Raw genomic sequence first — 20,315 nt, forward strand, 5'->3', positions numbered from 1 at the left:
TTTAAGATAAAATTTTAAGCCCACCTTCATACATCATAACTGGAGAAAATATTAAAAAAGAAATATAAAATAATAAAAGCAATGCAGTTGTTGAATTTAATGCATAGATGTTTAGTTCGTGCGGTCTAGAGTTCCTAGCTGGAAAACTGTCTCAAATGAAACGCTAAATTGCTCTCCCCTTCCTACCATCTGATGTTGAAGGAGTGATCTTTTGCTTGGTTCAAGGCAAAACATTCCTCACAGGCAAAGCCTTTGTATAATGACTGCTATCTCATATTGAAGAAGCAAAAACATGATTATATTTGCCCCAAGGGGCGTACTGCTGCGGGTTGGCGGCGTATAAGCAATGCTATCTCCAGTTTGAACCCTTAGGTTCGGACACTGGGTATCATAAGATTATTCAGGTTCCGAAGCAATCCTAAACCCTCCGAGAAAAAGAGTGAGGTTTCAGCTCTCTCTCTCTCTCTCTTCGTTTTTAGTAAAAAATAAGTCAAGTTTTATAATTTAAACTTCATAAGTCTGTATCACAGTCATGCCCAACAAAACCTGTGGACTATGTTAAATCGTGCTTCAATTTCTTAGAATATATATATATATATATATATATATATATATATATATATATATATATATATATATATATATATATTTCAAAAGAAAATAAAAATATTATGGGCTGGTTTTATGATGATTTTCAGGAGTAACATAGTTAGGGATGGATGCTAGGCGATCTGGATCTAGAAATTAGTCCGATTAAGTGCGATTCAATTAGCATAAGATCCAACACTTTTATGTAGCTGGATGGGAACTTTATCATATCGACATTGAAGTCAGACTTAGATTTGATTACAAAACTGCATATTGAATCTGAATCCAGTAACCAGAATTGGAATTTAGTAATCAGATATTCGATCCATTAAATCCAAGTTTTGCATGTCTTTAATTTATTGTGATATGCTGGGTTAGGGAAGAGATGCACTGACATTATTGGCCTCCTCCAGTTTGAAACCCTTAAGTTGATTTTGCGTTAAGCAGTGGACCTGTCATCTGAAACTATGATCCAATATGACATCAGGTTTGCGGAGCTGGATCCCGTTTAAAATAAGTTCATTGATACAGGATCTGCTTCATAAAAGGACTGAAGAAACAATCTTGACGTAGAAGATGCTGAATCCAAACGATCTTTATCCAAATCCAAACTTGATTTATTAGATTAATGATCTGAAGTCTTGAAGAATCCGTCCAAACAAATCTAAATCTGATCAATTTATAATTTTGAATCTTACTTTCCGGATTCGAATCCAGAAATATGTGAAGCTGGTGAGTGACTGCAATTCCATTTGCCAAACGCTGAGTGGGTTTCCACTTTCCAGTTTCCAACCCAAACGAGTTTGTCAAAATTTCCGACAGCACCTTACGCCTAGCGTCCATCTCCACGATGTACGGTGAATAAAAAAGCTGAATTTTCGGTCAATTCAAAAAAAGGTTGAAATTTATAAGTTTCTACTTCTCCCGCATACTTTCTCTCTCATTCAGGTGAAGTCTTAGAGAGAGATATTAGGGAGAGGGAGAGAGGAGGAGGAGGAAGAAGAAGAAGATGTTAGAGAAGATTGGGTTGCCTCCGAAACCGTCGCTTCGAGGAAACAATTGGGTGGTTGATGCCTCTCATTGTCAAGGATGTTGTTCCCAATTCACCATGTTCAATCGGAAGGTACTCTTTTTCTCTGGTTGCTTTCCTTTCTGTTTTCTTATCGAGGTTCCATCGGTTTGCCACTACTGGTTTTAGATCTTCATCGGTGCAGTTTTCCTCCAAAAAAACCAATCCGTCGTCTGATTTGGTCAAATAACTGGTGTAGGGCAGCATGGATGATTTAATTTGGTCAATCTCGCTCGGCATAGTAGATAGGATGAAACATATCTGAAGATTTAGAGTCTTCAAGAAGTTTGTCCGTTTTACGTTTTTTTCTGTTGCATTCAAGTTTTTAGGTTCTAGGGTTTTGGTGATCATATGAAAGGTTGAGTTGGTTTGCTTTTGTTTTCTGAGTTCTGAGTCATGTTGGAGTTGTATGTTTCTTTATCGTAATATACGACTTGGTGTTTTCTGAATGTTGGTGGTCGCTTATCTATCTGATTGTTGATGATTGGTCAATCGATTTTATCATGTTCGGAGGCTTTTTTGGGTCATAGGGATCTTTTCAGATTCTGCCTGCTCGTTGATAACCAATTTCTGTGTGCGATCGCCTTAATTCATTGTAATGGCGCTGCGGACCTGCCACCCTTTGATAGAATGAACGGTAGATAGAATCCACTCTTATGCTTGCGTCTATAGAATGATATATGGGCAAATGGAAGCGTTCATTATCAACATTTAGCTTTCAGTAGCAATTTCAGCTTTGCAAGGGATAAAGAAAACATAATTTCTTTAGGAACACCATGACCTTTCCTTGAAATTGATTTAGAAGGACGTGCGTGTGGGGAGAGAAATGATTGGCAATTATACTTTATATGGTGACAATTTTCTTATACTTTGTGATGAACGGATTGGCAATTATTTGTAATTGTGTGTACTATTTTAAGAAGGCAATTGCTTTCTCTGTTAATGTTTGGTTAACACTGAAGATAAGGTGTCGATTTAAGTTTGGTTAGCCTTACAAATTTGGTGGCTTTTTCCATGTTCATCAAAATTTATAATTGGTAGTATGCTCCTTCCAGTTGACTGTCCAAAAAGATAGGTACTGTTTAATGATATATCTTCGTTCATTACCAATGAGATAAGTTGCTTTTAAGTTTTCTAGGCTTGCAAATTTTGGTTGCTTTTGCCTTTCGCCATGTTCATCAAAATCTGTCATTGGTGGTATGCACCTTCCAACAGGCTATTTTCTTTTGTTACCTGGTAAATGAATGAGAACATGATATGGATATCTGTCTTTTGGCTTGTGGATGTGCACACATGCGGTGACTTTTTTCTGAAACTAGAGGAGAACTAAGTGGGATCTCTCTCTTTGTAAGAGTACTAAATTTTCCTGATGTTTTCATTCCTTAGAGCACCTAAATACTCCTGGCCACTATAATCAGGAAAGTTAATTCTTATCAGGCAACTAAATACAAATGCATCAACATGGTTTTTGCAGCTATAATCACTAAGTCCCTTTTTCTGTTGCATGTAACTTAGGCTTTTCATTTTAGTGAACTGGCTGACTATGTCGTTCTGCCTGCTTGACTGTTTCGTCTCTGGTTACAGCATCATTGCCGCAGATGTGGAGGGCTGTTTTGCAATAATTGCACTCAGGAGAGGATGTATTTGCGTGGCCAAGGAGATTCACCAGTGAGAATATGTGATCCTTGCAAAAAGCTAGAAGAAGCAGCAAGACTGGAGGCCCGACATGGATACAAGATTAGAGCTGCAAAAGGTACTTTGGGTTGGTCTGTAGCACAGTCACAAATATTGCAAGATTTTTGGAAAGCTTGCAATATTTACGAGAAAAACTGGTAAAAAAGAAACACGGAAAAATCTTGCCAAAAAAGAAAACCTTGCAATCTTTTTTGTGATTTTCCCAAAAATTTGGGTTTTTGTTAAATTTAAGGATTTTTATACTTCTTTAATTTTTTAAAAATGACTGAGGTTTTGCGGAGACATTCCTAAGAAAAATAAATTTGCTGAATAATACCCCTCACTGATATTTTCTTTGGAGCAATATGACAATGGTTTACAGAAACAAGTCAACAACCAACACAGAATCAATTCTGATTGTTACTGACTAATGAAGCCTTTTGTCAACAATACATCAGTTATATAGAAAGTTGATTACAGGCATTGAGAATTCCCAAGGACTAGGAATTCAGGAAGATGTACAATTGTGGTGATAAAAGTGGCACAATTGACAATACTAATAACTAGTAAGATGAATGGATCCACTTCAATAGAGATGCATTCGGGATAAGACAAACAGTGAAGAGACTTTTGAGGTGTAAACTTATATCACAGTTATAAAAGTTATTTAAAGGGTTCAAAGCCTTGTGATCATTTGACTTGAATTTTTCTAGTTGATGGTTATTGGTAATGATGGCTTAACTGCTGAATCACATCCAAGTGACAGCTCATGGAGCATGTTGAGAGGGAGGAGTCTGGAAATTTTGGGAAAATACAAGTAATTCTGGTTAAAATAATCGTTATTGAGGAAAAAAAATCTTTAGAATTTCTAAGTTGCACAAAATCTGTAATATATCAGCATATTTTGAGCTTACATTTACATTAAAATTAATATCTCCCTTAACGAGTAGACATTTAACAGAAGTTTGATACTATTACATATTTTATTCTCCATTTTTCTTAATAAATCTTCAAGATTATGATAGGGGTGGATATGCTAAAGTTGAAGTCCACTGCCTCGACCATGTATTTGTGCATGAATATTGCTACACCATGCACCTGTTCTTGTATGGTTTACTTAATTCTTCATACAAGATCATGTATTGTTTACTTGATTCTTCATACAAGGTCATGCAGAATATCTATACGAGATTTGCGGTCTCGTTTGGTGTGAACACAGCCGTTTACATATGTACTTCCATATAGCACAGATATATTCAAAATTGTGTATCTAGTTATCATATCATGCATCTGTGCAGGTTCCTCCAAACCAGCAACAAAACCAGAGGATGAGTTAGATCTCATCCTTGGTACTGATGGAAAGCACAGCTTACGGTCTGTGGAGGATATGGTTTCTGATGTTCTTGCAGCTGGTACTTCTTCACAGAAATTTGAAGCCACCCAGCGAAGGGAATTTGACATCTCTGGAAGCAGGTCTTCTAGTGCAGATGATATAGGATCTGGCGATCCAGAGGACTTGCGGAAGAGAGCTCAGGAAGAGAAAAGAAAGTATAATATTCTAAAACGTGAAGGAAAATCTGATGAAGCGCTTCGTGCCTATAAGCGAGGAAAGGAGCTTGAGAGACAAGCTGCATCATTAGAACTTGCTCTACGGAAGAAACAAAAAAATCCTTCTTCTGTGCTCACTTCCCTAAGCTCTGATAGAGCAAATAATCAAGCTTCAAGTTCTGGCAGGAAGACAAAGTCAGACAAGCAAGGTAAAGAAAAAGATGACCTCACTTCTGAACTAAAAGAGCTTGGATGGTCAGAAGCAGACTTGCATGATGCCGATAAGAAGCCTGAAAAAATGACACTGGAAGGCGAGCTGATTAATCTTCTCAAGGAAGTCCCTCAAAAATCTAGTCTCAGAAAAGAAACGAATGATGCTGACAAGGCCCGGATAGTTGCTCTGAAAAGAAATGCTTTAAAGCTCAAACGCGAAGGAAGACTTGCAGAGGCAAAGGAGGAGTTAAGGCAAGCTAAAATCTTAGAGAAGGAACTAGAGGAGAAGGAATTTTTGGGTGATGACAATGATGAATCTGATGATGAAATAGCTGCTCTTATTTGTTGTATGGATAATGACAACCATGACAATACAGAAACAAACTTTGCTAGTGATGTCAATTTGAACTTAAGCTACATTATAGATGCTGGCGATGGGATTGCTGTTGATGGTGATTTTGATGTAACGGATGATGATATGAATGATCCAGAGATAGTGGCAGCCTTGAGATCATTTGGCTGGGAAGAAGAACCAGCTATGCCATCTTCTGTGAACCTTGAGGCTCTAAGAAATGAAGTGCTTTCTTTGAAGAGAGAAGCAGTAAGATTAAAACGTGAAGGTAATAATGCAGCAGCCATGGAGCAGCTAAAGAAAGCCAAGCTTCTAGACGAAGACCTTCAACATTTCCAGTCTGAAGGTACCAACTGCCAAGCAACTACTACTACATTCCGATCTTCAGCAGATACCCATGCATTCAGTGAAGATACTAAGACTACAAGAAGTCTTGTTTCCACACGTTCATCCAAAAGCAAATCAGAAATCCAGAAGGAGTTATTGGGACTTAAAAGGAAAGCTCTTGCACTTAGGAGGGAGGGAAGGGTGGATGAAGCTGAGGAAGAACTGAAAAAATGCAAAGCCTTAGAGATTCAACTAGATGAGGTTGAAAATGCTAAAAAAATGGCACCTACTATTGGAAAGGGTTCGGGTTTTGATGATGAGCTTCATGGTATTTCTGGGAATTCTGTGCTTCCTGAGGAAGGAATGGAGGAGGTTTCGGAAGAAGATATGCATGATCCCTCGTTATTATCAATCCTTAACACTCTTGGTTGGACGGATGGAGATGAACCTCATGTGACTGGTCCACTTGAATCTTCCAACAGAGTGAACCATGCCGTGGTTCCTGATAATGGCACTTCTGAACTGGAAGTTAAGGTGAGGCGAAACAGAGCAGAAATCCAGAAGGAGTTGTTATCGGTCAAAAGGAGGTCTCTTGCTTTAAGACGCCAAGGGAAGTTGGAAGAGGCAGAGGTAGAGCTCAAGAAAGCTAAGGTGTTGGAAGATGAAATGAAAGAAATGGATTCCTCACAGATGGATTTGACAGTCGGTGTGGAAGACACAGTAGTCAAGAACCCGAAGGAAACTAATTTTGGACACTTGAATGTAACCAAGCAACAACAACAACAAGAAGCTGGAAAAATTGGAGAGGAAAGAAGCAGTTTTTCTGCCTTGTCATCATTATCATTGAAAAATGGAGGATCAGGAGATGGTGCAGCCTCAGCAATGGATGCTAAGGTACAGAGGACTAGAGCCGAAATCCAGAAAGAACTATTGGGGATCAAAAGGAGGTCCCTTGCCTTGCGGCGTCAAGGAAAGCTTGAGGAGGCAGAAGAGGAGTTAAAGAAAGCGAAAATATTGGAGGCTCAAATTGAGGAGATTGATTCCTTAAAAGAGAGTCCTGTTTTGGATTTGAATTCTGTTTTTGATAATGAACTGACACACCTGGCGTTTGGATCTTCTGCTCTAAGCAAGCAGAAGGATGGTGCTGGACTATCGGCTGAGGAAACCTCAATGGGTGTAGATACGCGAGATGCTCCAGTAATTGTTGATGCCATGAAAGGTACTGATTTGAAGAAAAACAACTTTGCTGAACATCCTGGAAGAAAATTAGAAACTTCAGTGCTGGTAACCTCTCAGAATGAGCCAAATATGTCCAAGTCACTTGCTGGATTGCATGGGTCCTTTGACCTATTGCAGGAGGAAAGTCTATCTGCTCTTGTTTTGCCTCAAGCGACGAAGCCTTCTTACATATCAGATTTACTAACGGGAGAGGACTTGGTTGGAAGTCATTTAACTCACAGGAGAGCGAATGATAGCGAAGCTCTTTCCACTTCTAATGCTGAAGGTGGAACCTCATCTGTACAATTGCTGCAAACCTTTGAACCCGATGCAACCAAGGAAAAAACAAACATCAAGGATGGGTTTTCGTCTGGTGCTATCCTTGTAGATGGGGTTAGAGAGCACGCAAAGACCTCTGGGTCCTTCAGAACAGTAGCAGAAGTAGATTCTCATGCTAAAAATACATCTGTCAAGAGCATTGCAGATCAAGTTTCTCCCCAACAAGAGATTTTGGCTCACAAAAGAAGGGCTGTTGCTTTGAAGAAAGAAGGGAAACTTGCAGAAGCCAAAGAAGAACTAAGACATGCCAAGATCTTGGAGCAGGGCCTGGAAGCTGGTGGAGACAACAAGAAAGGCAACAGTCCTGCTGCATCTGATCCTGGAAGGAAGCAACATACTCGGTCATTCTCTAGCACGCAAAGTGTTACTTTGCCACATGATTCTGCTTCTAGTGACACTTCCATATCTCCAGAGAGTAAACACCAAGGACAAGCTCACAAGCCAGTTTCTGGTCGAGATCGCTTCAAGTTGCAGCAGGAGTGTCTTTCTCACAAGCGCCAAGCTTTGCGGCTAAGAAGAGAGGGTCAAATGGAGGAATCTGAAAGGGAGTTTGAACTGGCAAAAGCCCTCGAAAGTCAGCTGGAAGAAGCACCTAACAACCGAACTCCTGATGTTAGTGCAGAGGCAACAGACGATGTGTCTGTTGAGGATCTCCTTGATCCTCAACTCCTCTCTGCTCTTCAAGCAATAGGTATTCCGGGCCTTGGACTTCCAACACCAACCCCACAGGTCCGTGAAGCTAAAGGTAACATCCCAAGGCAGCAAGTTAGTTCAAACGTTGGCTCTAGTAAAAATCCAAGTCAAGAGAGATCCCAGCTGGAAGAGCAGATTAAAGCAGAAAAGGTGCAAGCTCTTCACTTGAAACGGGCTGGAAAACCGGCTGAAGCAATGGATGCTCTTCGCCGTGCTAAGCTGCTGGAGAAGAAGCTTAATTCTCTATCTTCCTAGTAGTTGAGATTGCCAAGTTTTTTACCATGGATGTCATGTGTACAGTTCAGATTCAGAATGTGTTTTGTAACTTGAGTTGTACATGCATTCACTTACGAGGTGGCATCCCGGCATGGTTGTTGCTGCGTCTGTTACATGTTCAATAATCGCTTTTATCTTGTGTGCAAGAAATGTTAAAGGTTCCTTTGCATGAAAGGTTTCTATCTTACAACCTTTAATGGGGCCTCCAAAATTCACATCTGAAACTGGCAAGGAACCAGCTGTTTCTCCGCTTTATGTAATGACTCGTCATTCATACATGTGTATAACACGTCATACACTATTCGGTTCCAAGACATGCTTTTTCCCCTCTACTTCTTAAACCAATGTACTTGTTAAACCCATACCATAATACTTTTTGCTATTTCATAACTTCCATCCAAATCCCTGAATCGACAACTTGCCAATTCCATTCAATTTTGGATTTTCTAAAAGCTGTTACAAACTAACGCCCTTTGGCACGACTTTTTCGACAGGAATTGTTGTTAAAGTAGTATAAAATGTTTAAGTTTACTATACAAGTGTTTCCAAGAAAAACCCCCATATATTCGGCTTGTTCGAAACATTGTCACGAAATTAACTTTGTCAATACGACTTTAATCAAATCTTATAAACCACTTTTTCTTGAACTTATTTTTTACGCAGATCGTTTCATCGTTATTTTTGGAATTAAAGGTCTCCCATTTAGTGTCAGTGAATTTTGACTATTATTTGATGAGACAACATTCAAAAGATAAGAATCTTTTAAGTTGCAACCAACACTCCATAGCCAAAATTGTAAAATTCAGAACTAATCCAGCATAAAAAGAAAACTCCACAATGTTCTAACAGAAGGCAGAACATATGACCCACTCCACAAAGAGTGGTAATCAAGAACAAAACTACAGAATCCCCAATAGAAGAACGAGTAAATTTTAAAGTCTGTAAGAACAACAAAATAAAGAAAAAGGAAAATCAGAAATAGATCCTAAGCACTCTTCTCTGCCTTTGCAGCAGTAGCAGCAGCTTGTCCCCTGAGACGACCAGTCCTTCTTGCAGCAATGAGACCAACTTTTTGGCCAGGAGGGGCATCACGACGAACCGTGCTGGCATGCCCAATGTGTTGATGGTTACCACCACCATGGGGATGCTCAACAGGATTCATAGCAACACCACGCACCTTAGGCCAGCAGTTCCTCTTAACCCGGTATTTGTGATAGGCGTTACCTGCCTTGAGCATTGGTTTTTCTGTCCTACCGCCACCAGCAACCTGGCCGATCATGGCTCTGCAACCACTTGGGACAATCTTCTTGGCACCAGACGGAAGCTTAACCCTATGGAAAGATCAAAGAGGAAAAAGGAGATGAAACATGCTTCATGAAAAAGAAACCTAATCCGCATGTCAAAACTCTTCAATACAGAAACATGCATTATTCAGCTTAACATAAACAATATGAGACAGCATGAAGGAAACTTCTGCAACTGGCAATGTTTTGCTCCTAAAGCTCATAGAAGACCTAGCAAAAAAGAGTACAACTGAAGCAACTTCCTGATGAATTAGATGTCAACTTATTATCGAGGCAGTTCACCACATTTTGGAGCTCCTTCACCGTGCAGTCATATTCTTTTAAGGTGACACCACAGGCCACAAAGAAAATGAGACCATTATTTGGCATTCTCAAAATCATCACAACGATTACATGCATAAAGTTGGGTCACTCACATAGAAGAAGATTGTTTCATATGCATAATCATGCAAACGGCAGAGTAGATTTTGTATATGCTTCATTTATGCCTAACCATCCCACAGAAGAGTGGAAGTAACAGATGTGTTTTTTCAGGAAGAACGTAGTGAGGCTAAAAAGGGATATAAGAGACTCAAACTGACATGAGGGTCCTTTCAACATGCTAAGGAAGAAAGAATCCAAAATGAGACTAGGAAATATGGTTTCCATTTTCAAATTTCAACGGGTACAAGTTCACTCTGGATTACCATGTTTCAGATTCTTATATGTAGATTGTAGGGTATAAGACACCCCATGTTTCAGATTGTTGTATGTAGGAGATAAGAGATCCCATGTTTCAGATTCTTTTATGTAGGATATAAGAGACCCAATATGAAGAAAGTATTTGGTCTTTAACTCTGTATGCGTAATTGTGTCTCCAATGAGAAACTCAAGTGACAAATTTGAGGATCTCCTTGGACACGATATATACAATAAAAGTTATTCAACTGTAACCTTAGAATCTGTAAGAAAAATATTGCTACCAAAATATTTCCAAGACCACTAATACCTATAAATTTCAGACAAACCGGACAATTATACTTAGACTACCATGGAGATCCCTTTAAAGATAACTCAAAACCCGTAGCTCAATCACATACAGAATAAACATCGACATCTCTATGAAACTAACCATCAAAAGTCTACCTTGAAGTAAATCGGCACAAATCCTGAAGTAAATTTGAACAATCACAACAAACAAGAAACAATCTCCAAGTTAACTTTACCATCTTGAAAGCCATACATTTACCAGAAAAAGAAAGACACATATGAATAGACACGGCACAAAAAAATAGGGTATATATCTTACCATGACAATAAAATCCTTACAAAAACTCATAAAAAAATGCTAACAGCGTCCCACTTGAGGCACTTATTTCTCTTTCCAACGAAAATGTCTTTGTAACACTAATTCCCTCAAAAAATTCATATGTTCATAAAGTTAGTATCGAAAAAGATATCGCAGTGACAATCAAACAATACCTAAGCTCATGAAAGCCTCAATACAACTAACCACCGTGCAGAATAATAGATCGGATCCATAACAAGACCTAACACCAACCAGAACCAAATGGAAAGTACAACTGGAACATTGCATCGTCATACTAAGCAATCAAGAAGAATCTGCTATCACAGAAGAGGAAATCAGGACAATACATTAAATAAAAATTACAAAAAGTATTTCCAAAAATGAAATGAAAGGGATAGACTTTCCACAACGAACCTGGTTGTGCCGTTGTCGGGGTTGTGGGAGATGACGACGGCATAGTCGCCGGAGGCGCGAGCGAAGACGCCGCGGTCACCGACGTGGTGCTCGACGTTGCAGACGACAGCTCCCTCGGGAATGGATCTGAGAGGGAGGACGTTGCCGACGGAAAGGGTAGCCTTTTTGCCGCAGTAGACGAACTGGCCGGTGTACATACCCTCAGCGGCAACGAAGAGCTCCTTTTGATGCTTGTAGCGGAAAGGGTGGCGGAAGGTCACCCGAGCGAGCGGCGCACCTCTCCCAGGGTCATGCACGATCTCCGTCACCGTCCCCTTGAGGTACCCATTTCTCTCCCCAAAGTCGAGCGACCGGAGCCTCGCCGCACCCTTCCGGTGGTGGGTGTGGGAACGGAACACCGAACCCGCACCCTTCCTCTGGGCTCTGATCACGCGTCCCATCGCAAGCGGCGGCGACGACGACGGCGAATGAAGAAAGACGGAAGAGGGAGGAAGGAGGAAGAAGAAGAAGAGGATGGAGGCTAAATGGATGCCGCTGCTAGGGTTTTTACTCCCGCTGGTGTCGGATCGGATACGGTTTGGAACACAATTGATCCAACTCGAGACCCGATTCAACTTCTTCTCTTCCCCCTTCGGTAGTTTCCCTTTGTAGCCTTAGTTGCCCATATAAACTTTTGCTGCCAAGTAGTTTAACATGGCCCTTGTTAAACTATATGGTTTAAAAAAATTCAGAATTCTAAAAAAACATTTATATGATCATCTTAAACTCTGAAGTGTTCTATTCTATTAACTCTTTAAAAAAATCGGGTATTGATCTCATTTCATTACAACTTTAAGATTACTAGCCTTGGAGTTTTATGTCGCCAAGCAAATGACAGCATTTCTCAAGATGGGTATGTTTAGGAACAAAATGAAGAGTCTTATGATTAATCGTAGATGTCAGGAATGGATTTAAATATGAACAGCAAGTATTCAGCTAGTGTAAACTTGCTTTCAGTAAGCGTTCTAGGTATATATTTTGAATCAACACAAAATAACTGGGTTTGCAAATAAGTAGGCTGTGCTTAAAAGATCTTTCGATTCTAACTCTGGAATAAATGCAACTTATGTTATAAACATTAGCTACTTGACTCGGTAAAGTTTTTAAGGGTTATGGAGCTTGTGAACGAACCATCAAGGTTTAAGCATCAAAACTAAATCTGAACTTAACTATGGTTGAACTTACTGCGTGCAATAACTCCATACCTGTATTGCAAAAACTACGATGCTAAGTACAACTTTAAACTTTGGATTGCATAAGAGAAGGCCTGCGTGAAAGCATCCATGCTTTTGCATGCCCCTTTGTTTGTTTTTTTTTTTTTGCTTTGAATATCCATTTTTTAAAATTTCTTCGGTTAGATCATGTTAATTCTGATCAATATGTTATAGAATGCTAGCAAATTTTCTCGCTTTTCTGATAAACTGAGACCTCGATTCAATCGACTTACACCTGATATTGTAAGTAATGTTCCCCATTATATGAGGCATTACGATACCTAAGTTAAATATGAAGGCAATCCTGAATTTAGTTTCAGAGATGTCATTCTGCTGTATTAGCTATTTTATGATATAAATTCGGAACAGAGCAACTGACAAGACGATATGCTTTCAGATCTTAGTAAATGTACACTTTTGTCTAGTTGGAAGTTGCACGTTTACCTTTGGAACAAAATATTATACATTTGCAGTTGTTTCTTTTCTCATTTTTCAGGTCTTTTAGAAATTTGCTATCCAAACACCTAAGTTTTACAAACCAGTTTTTGAATTACAAAATCCAGTTCTTATCTAGAGATTTAGTCTAACAAAACACGGTAAACACCCCTTAAGGTGAAAAACTGGAACTCAAGATTGATTTCATTGTCATAATTAGTGTTTTTCGTGTTTCTGTGGGAGCCTATTCTTACCCGTTAACACAAAGAATTTAAAGTTTTATGGCAACTTCGAAATTGTGGACGGAAATTTATTTTTTTTGATACCCCTTCAAGTATCGGCAGATATTCAAGTTAATAAATTTCTATTATTTGCAACGCGCATGTATAGGCTGTTTGCAGTATATACGTATTTTTGTTAACGTAAATTTGATACTGTTATGCAATTAATGGTCATTTTTATGTGAAATTATAGTTTCATTTTTTAGTTAATATAATTCTTTTTTTCACGCATACGTTCTTTAAGATTTTTTACGTCATATGTATCTTATTTGATAGTCGATAGACACACTTTCACAACGTTGCGTAGAACACAGCCGAATCTGCTTGGATCATGCCTGAACAAGTTATAGGTACGACAATTTGTCTTCTTGGTCTCCGCGACGTTAAGGGAGATTACATAGAACTGGCAGTAGGTAGGCTCGTGTAGTCCAATTTGCAACATCTGTACTCATCCCAGTCTGAATGCTGTGGAGATTACAGAGCATGCTTAATGTGGAGAATCATCTTGGTGCTTGAAACACAGACATCATGATGCAATCCACCATGCCATATCCCTGCTTATTCAAACTTTCCAAGAAAAATGTCCATCTGAACTCCAGACAGCCGTCCTGATATATCTACATTTGTATGAACTTGCTCATGTTCCACGTAAGTGGAAAGTGGAAACTGTAAGCATGATTTTCGCCGCAGTACTGCTGCCTCGCTTCCTTACTAGAGATTTGAAAGGAAAAAATATCTATTTTTTTATCACGAGAAGCAAATGCTTTGGTCATTGCATGTGAAACAATTCGGTGGGAACCGGACACGAAACAAATATCAGATACTTGCGCTGCTAACATTTCGTGGCATCAGCGAAGTCCAACCTCAGATCCTCCTGCAAACTGTATTCCAGTTCAACTCGTTACCTCCATAAGTACAGTTCTAGAAAAATAATCTTTCCCCGTCTCCAATAAATGCAGACTTGCGACATTCCACTGCAAGTATGAGCTACAGTCAATTGTGCCGAAATATGCATGCTGAAGCTCATCGTTACAAACTTCAGCCACACATACCTCATGCATGTTGTCAGCAGCAGGCAACGCAACTGTAAGACCCACGATTTTTGTTAAGTTTTTCTTAAACATTTGGATTGTGAATTAGGGAAGAATCAAATGAAAGATACACTTAAAACTGTCAAGTTAATTTTAAATGAGACATTTGAGGAAAAGATGGAGTTAAGAGCATACTTAACCACATTTTACATCAATTAAAATCCTCATTGTGCTACAGCCCTAAACGAGCACGTCCAGCAATAGAAAGAGAGAGAAAAAAAGGAGTTGCTGCCAAGATTTTCAAAGGTATTGAATCTAGCATGAAGCTTGTATATTTTGAGTTCTTATAGATACATATGCACGAGGGTTTATGAATTTATACGCCTAAACATGAATCTATGCATGAGTTATTGTATGATGGTAATGCTACACAATGTTCTTAGTTCGATTCATCTATGGTTTTCTAGAAGCAAAGCATGCTAGGTGTAAGGCATGTTAATTCAATCGACCCTAAAACAGAGCATGTCTCTCTAAGTTAAGGGCTCTGGTAGAGGATTCAAACCAACGACAGATACAGAACAAGGAAAAGAATCTTTATTATATACCAGAACCCTCACGGAGGGTCTGGCCATGTTAAAATTGTAAATATAGCTAGGTTGTCTTGAACGTTAGAAAAATCAAACGACTCATTTTCCAACGTTCAAGACTCCAACGATGCTCTTTGGCTCCTTCCTTATTTAGCACTCTATCATTAGGAAATTTTCCATATGCCGTTGAAATGAAACGTTGTACCATTCTTGTATATATTATACCATATAATGAAAAGGTAAGACAATTTACTGGCCATTTCTGCCCGTCTCTCTCTTTTCTCACGTTTTCATGAGGGAATTCCACATGGTATTAGAGCCATGAATTCAATGGCAGAACGTGCACCTATGGAGATCAACAATGGTCGTCCGTCTGGTGATGATGCAGATCTCAACATCAATGGTGCCAATATCCAGGTGTTGTCTGATCCCTTTTATATTCATCATTCTGATAATCCTGAAAATGTTTTGGTGTCTCAAAGTTTTAATGGGGAAAATTATGGGACATGGAGTAGAGCCATGGTAATGGCTCTCTCGGCAAAAAATAAGATCGGCTTTATAGATGGTTCAATTATAGAACCAAACAAGAGTGATCCTAACCATCGTATGTGAGTTAGATGCAATAATCTTGTTTTGTCTTGGATCTTAAATTCTGTCACTAAGGATATTTTAGCAAGCATCATATACTCGACTAATGCTAGAGAAGTTTGGCAAAATTTGAAAGAGCGCTTCACACAAAGTCTTGCTTCCCGAATTTTTCAAATCCAAAGTTCCATATGCCGTCTACAACAAGATACTATGTCCATTGCGTCATATTATACTAAACTGAAAGCTCTTTGGGATGAACTTGGTTCTAACTCTCTCGTCCCTATTTGTTCTTGTGGTGCCATGAAGGCATATTCGGATCAAATCCAAAGACAGTGTGTTATGCAATTTCTTATGGGTCTAAATGACTCGTATAATTCCATTAGAGGGCAGATTCTACTTATTGACCCTCTCCCAAACATCAATAAAGTCTACGCTATAGTACTACAAGAAGAAAAGCAACGGGAAGCACATTTTTCAAGTTCTACAAATGAAGGAACCGCTGCCCTAGCTGTCATGAAAATCAATCAAGAAAAGAGGTTCCAACGGGAGAATGGTGCTGGTTTCCAACAAAACAAAGGAGGAAGACAAACTAGACAAATCTGCAGTTTTTGCCAAGGCGTTAGACACATCAAAGAGAAATGTTTTAAGCTGATTGGATACCCACCAGGCCATCATCTTTATGATCCCAACTTTAAACAAAATATTGCAACCAATGTTGGTCAAAATCAGACCAAACCAGATCTGAAATCCAACTTTTCCAATGACGTCTTTGGTCAAGACAGTGGAGGACATGATACTAGGAGCATTGCGCCAGCCTTTACCATTGAACAATATCACAGACTTTTATATTTGGTGAAGGATCAGCCGGCCAACATAAATTTTGCAGGTAATATAGCTCACACAGGTAATGACTCAACTAATTCTCTTACTTGGATTATCGATTCGGGAGCTAGTCGACATATATGTTCTAACCCACATGCACTTCATGATTTAAAAACGTGTAATGTACTTGTGACGTTACCAAATGGGAGAACTCTCCTAGTTCATCAAATGGGTAAGATATCTATGTCGTCTTTTGAAATGGACAATGTATTATGCATACCATCATTTAAAATCAATTTGCTCTTTGTTAGTGAACTTACTAGAAACTTAAAGTGTTATGTGATCTTTTTTTCTGATCATTGTGTTATCCAGGACCTGGCATCGAAGATGACGATTGGTCGGGGTGAGGTGAAAGGTGATCTTTATGTTCTTCAACAAGGACCAACGAGTGCCCATACCTATTTTGCTCTTTCTTCGCATGAACTTTGGCATAAGAGATTAGGTCATATTTATTCTTCTCGTCTGAAATTAGTGAACAAAAATTTAGATTTGAGTCTTGTTTTGAAAAATGATCATATGTGTGATGTGTGCCATCGTGCAAAACAGACACGGCTTAAGTTCGATTTGAGTGATATTTCTACAAGTCATCCTTTTGATTTGATCCATTGTGATATTTGGGGCCCTTACTCCCAATCCACTATTTCTGGTGCCTATTATTTTCTTAGTATTGTAGATGATTTTTTCCGTGTCACATGGATTTTCTTAATGAGGCATAAGTTTGAAGCACTCCACGTCATCAAAATTTTTTTCACCTTAATCAAAACCCAATTTAATTGCCAAATTAAATCTTTACGATCCGACAATGAGACTGAGTTTTTCTCACTTGAAATGAAAGATTTTTTACAAAATCAAGGGACTTACCTATCAACATAGTTGTGTTGCTACACCACAACAAAACAATGTAGTAGAGCGTAAACATAGACACCTCCTCGAGGTTGCTAGAGCTCTTCGTTTTGAATCGAACCTTCCTATACGGTTTTGGGGGGAATGCATTTTAACGGCTGCCTATTTGATAAATCGTATCCCCTCTTCAAAACTTGATGAAAAAACCTCTTTTGAAAGATTGTTTAAGAAAAAACCCAATATTAAACATTTGAAAATTTTTGGGTCGCTATGCTACGCCACTAACACCAGCCACAAAAAGGATAAATTCGACCCACGAGCGTCCAAATGCATATTTATTGGATATCCTGATGGGCAAAAAACATACAAGTTGTATGACATAGAAACTCACAAAGTGTTTTCTAGTGAAGACGTCGTGTTTTACGAACATATTTTTCCTTTCCAAAACAAAAAGAATGACAAAAATAATATTGTTTTACCCATACCTTACAACCAAGATGAAGTTAACTATCAACAAGAAGCCAATAGAACGTTCCCTAGCACACCACTAGACCTAGATACAACCCACTTAGAGATTGAAAAACCTTTGAATCTTGATGGAGAACATCTAGAAGACCCTATTGTACCCACCACTTCCAACCCGTCTTTTGATCTAGACCCCAATCTGACACCTGGATCCATTAGACAACAAGAAGACTCCATTGTATCCTTAGATTCCAACGAGTCTTTCTCTTCTCTTGATCCAAATCAGATTTTCGGACCCATGAGGAGATCCGCTCGGGTCAGAAAGCCCACAGCTTGGTTGAAAGACTACTTTTGTACCCTCCTTGCCTCACCTTCAACCAATAGCCCTCTCATGTCAGGTCGCAAATAAGGAACAAGGTATGAGTTGAACAAGTTTGTCTCTTTTCAACGTTTTTCTAATAAACATTTTGCGTTCCTCACCTCTCTTATGTCTAAATCTGAGCTTCAAAAGTACGAAGAATTTGTCCAATACAAAGAATGGCAAGATGTCATGGATTGCAAAATTCGTGCACTTCAAGAGAATAAAACTTGGACCATTACGACACTTCCAAAAGGAGTGAAATCAATTGGGAGCAAATGAGTCTACAAAATCAAATTGAGATCGGATGGATCTATTGAACGATATAAAGCTCGTTTGGTAGCCAAATGTTACTCTCAACAAGAAGGGTTGGACTACAATGAAACTTTTACACCAGTTGCAAAGATGGTAACAGTACGTACCTTTCTCACTATTGCAGCTAATCAAGATTGGATCATGTGCCAAATGGATGTTAATAATGCATTCTTGCATGGAGACTTACTTGAACAAGTATACATGCAAATGCCACAAGGATATGCAAAACATGGGGAGTATCAGGTATGTAAATTGCACAAATCTCTTTATGGATTAAAAAAATCTCCAAGAAATTGATTTTACAAGCTTTCAACTTCTCTTGAAGAATACGGGTTCACACAATCCAATGCTGATCATACATTATTCACATTTAGAAGCGGTAAAATTTTTATTGCTATCCTAATATATGTTGATGATTTGTTAATTGCAGGTAACATTGAAAAAGAAGTTGACAATTTCAAAACTTTCTTATGCAAAAAGTTTCACATGAAAGATTTGGGCAAACCCAAATATTTTCTAGGAATTAAAATTGCTCGCTCAGCCAAAGGTATATATGTTTCCCAACAAAAATATGCAACTGACATAATTCATGACGCAGGTCTTTTGGGAGCAAAACCGGCTGATACTCCAATAGATCAAAAGCATAATTTAGAGATCGAATATGGAGAATTCATTAAAGATCCGACTCAATACCGTCAACTTGTTGGGAGGCTAATATATTTGAGCATTACTCGGCCAGACATACAATATGCTGTCCATGTGTTAAGCCGATTCATGCAGCAACCCAGACTACCACATCTACAAGCAGCATACTGCGTCATTCGCTACCTCAAAAAGCATCCTGGTCAAGGCATTCTTATGAACAAAGAAAACAATATGAAATTAAGTGCTTTTTGCGATTCAGATTGGGCCGCATGTCACCAAATACAATACTTTATCACCGGTTATTGTGTTTTTCTTGGAAGACAAAGAAACAAAACACAGTATGCAGATCATCTGTAGAAGCGAAATACAGATCCATGGCAAATGTAGTATGTGAGATTACATGGTTAAGATATATTTTACATGACATGGGTTTTAGTCAAATATCCCTTGTCACAGTATACTGCGACAATCAAGCTGCATTACACATTGCTGCGAATCCAATGTTTCATGAACGGAAAAAACACATCGAACTTGATTGTCATGTTGTACGAGAGAAATTGCTTCAAGGGGTAATACAAACATGTTATATTCGAAGCAAGAATCAAATAGCTGATTTATTTACTAAGGCGCTCGGGAAAGAAGGTTTTAATCATCTTTTATGCAAACTGTCACAAATCTTTACACCCCAATTTGTTTGAGGGGGAGTGTTAAAATTATAAATATAACGAATCATTTTCCAATGTTCAAGACTCCAACGATGCTCTTTGGCTCCTTCCTTATTTAGCACTATCACTAGGAAATTTTTGCTGTTGAAATGAAACGTTGTACCATTCTTGTATATATTATACCATATAATGAAAAGGCAAGACAATTTACTCGCCATTTCTACCCATCTCTCTCTTTTCTCACGTTTCCATGACAATTTACTCGCCATTTCTGCCCGTCTCTCTTTTCTCACGTTTTTATGAGGGAATTCCACAGGCCACCAAACGGAATACGCATATCTCAAGGGGGAAGGCTCTGATGCCATCCCGAGCCTAACACAACATCAAAAAGAAAAAATTAATAATAATAAGAGAGAACAGTTTGAGGCTTCACCCGCAGAGGGCAGGTTTGCTCTGCTCGACTAGGGGTGAACCAAAATCAGTAAACAGAGAAGAGGGATGGAAGAAAGTACCCTCAGCGCCATCGACGAACAGAACCAATAAAAAAAAAAGGGGGGACGGCATTGGAGTTGCAGAATCCCTCCTGTCGTTCCCTTCTTCCTGTTGATTCTTCACTGTCGCAGCGAGAGGGAGACCTCGCTGCGACAGTGAGGACGCCGTTGAA

The 20,315-nt window shown here is 38.9% G+C and overlaps 2 protein-coding genes across 2 annotated transcripts; one reads left to right on the forward strand and one right to left on the reverse strand.

The window, feature by feature from the left end:
• Positions 1–1,522: 1,522 nt before the first annotated feature.
• LOC116264162 (uncharacterized) lies at positions 1,523–8,479 on the forward strand. The gene is made up of 3 exons (XM_031644217.2): positions 1,523–1,711; positions 3,242–3,410; positions 4,630–8,479. The coding sequence occupies exons 1-3, from the start codon at positions 1,598–1,600 to the stop codon at positions 8,274–8,276; spliced, it is 3,930 nt and encodes a 1,309-aa protein (XP_031500077.1). The 5' UTR covers positions 1,523–1,597; the 3' UTR covers positions 8,277–8,479.
• Positions 8,480–9,090: 611 nt separating this feature from the next.
• LOC116264936 (60S ribosomal protein L8) lies at positions 9,091–11,821 on the reverse strand. The gene is made up of 2 exons (XM_031645399.2): positions 11,304–11,821; positions 9,091–9,628 (listed from the first exon to the last, which is right to left on the reverse strand). The coding sequence occupies exons 1-2, from the start codon at positions 11,741–11,743 to the stop codon at positions 9,283–9,285; spliced, it is 786 nt and encodes a 261-aa protein (XP_031501259.1). The 5' UTR covers positions 11,744–11,821; the 3' UTR covers positions 9,091–9,282.
• Between the last annotated feature and the right edge of the window lie 8,494 nt (positions 11,822–20,315).

The sequence above is a fragment of the Nymphaea colorata genome, chromosome 11, assembly GCF_008831285.2.
Source record: "Nymphaea colorata isolate Beijing-Zhang1983 chromosome 11, ASM883128v2, whole genome shotgun sequence".
In the NCBI taxonomy this organism is placed as follows: domain Eukaryota; kingdom Viridiplantae; phylum Streptophyta; class Magnoliopsida; order Nymphaeales; family Nymphaeaceae; genus Nymphaea; species Nymphaea colorata.

What these genes read in the sequence shown, in the direction of transcription:
- LOC116264162 (XM_031644217.2), top strand. Translation starts at nt 1,598, where the DNA reads ATGTTAGAGAAGATTGGGTTGCCTCCGAAACCGTCGCTTCGAGGAAAC. An exon ending in TCACCATGTTCAATCGGAAG is followed by an intron (nt 1,712 to 3,241) that starts GTACTCTTTTTC and finishes CTCTGGTTACAG; the next exon opens with CATCATTGCCGCAGATGTGG. An exon ending in CAAGATTAGAGCTGCAAAAG is followed by an intron (nt 3,411 to 4,629) that starts GTACTTTGGGTT and finishes GCATCTGTGCAG; the next exon opens with GTTCCTCCAAACCAGCAACA.
- LOC116264936 (XM_031645399.2), bottom strand. Translation starts at nt 11,743, where the DNA reads ATGGGACGCGTGATCAGAGCCCAGAGGAAGGGTGCGGGTTCGGTGTTC. An exon ending in CCCGACAACGGCACAACCAG is followed by an intron (nt 9,629 to 11,303) that starts GTTCGTTGTGGA and finishes ATCTTTCCATAG; the next exon opens with GGTTAAGCTTCCGTCTGGTG.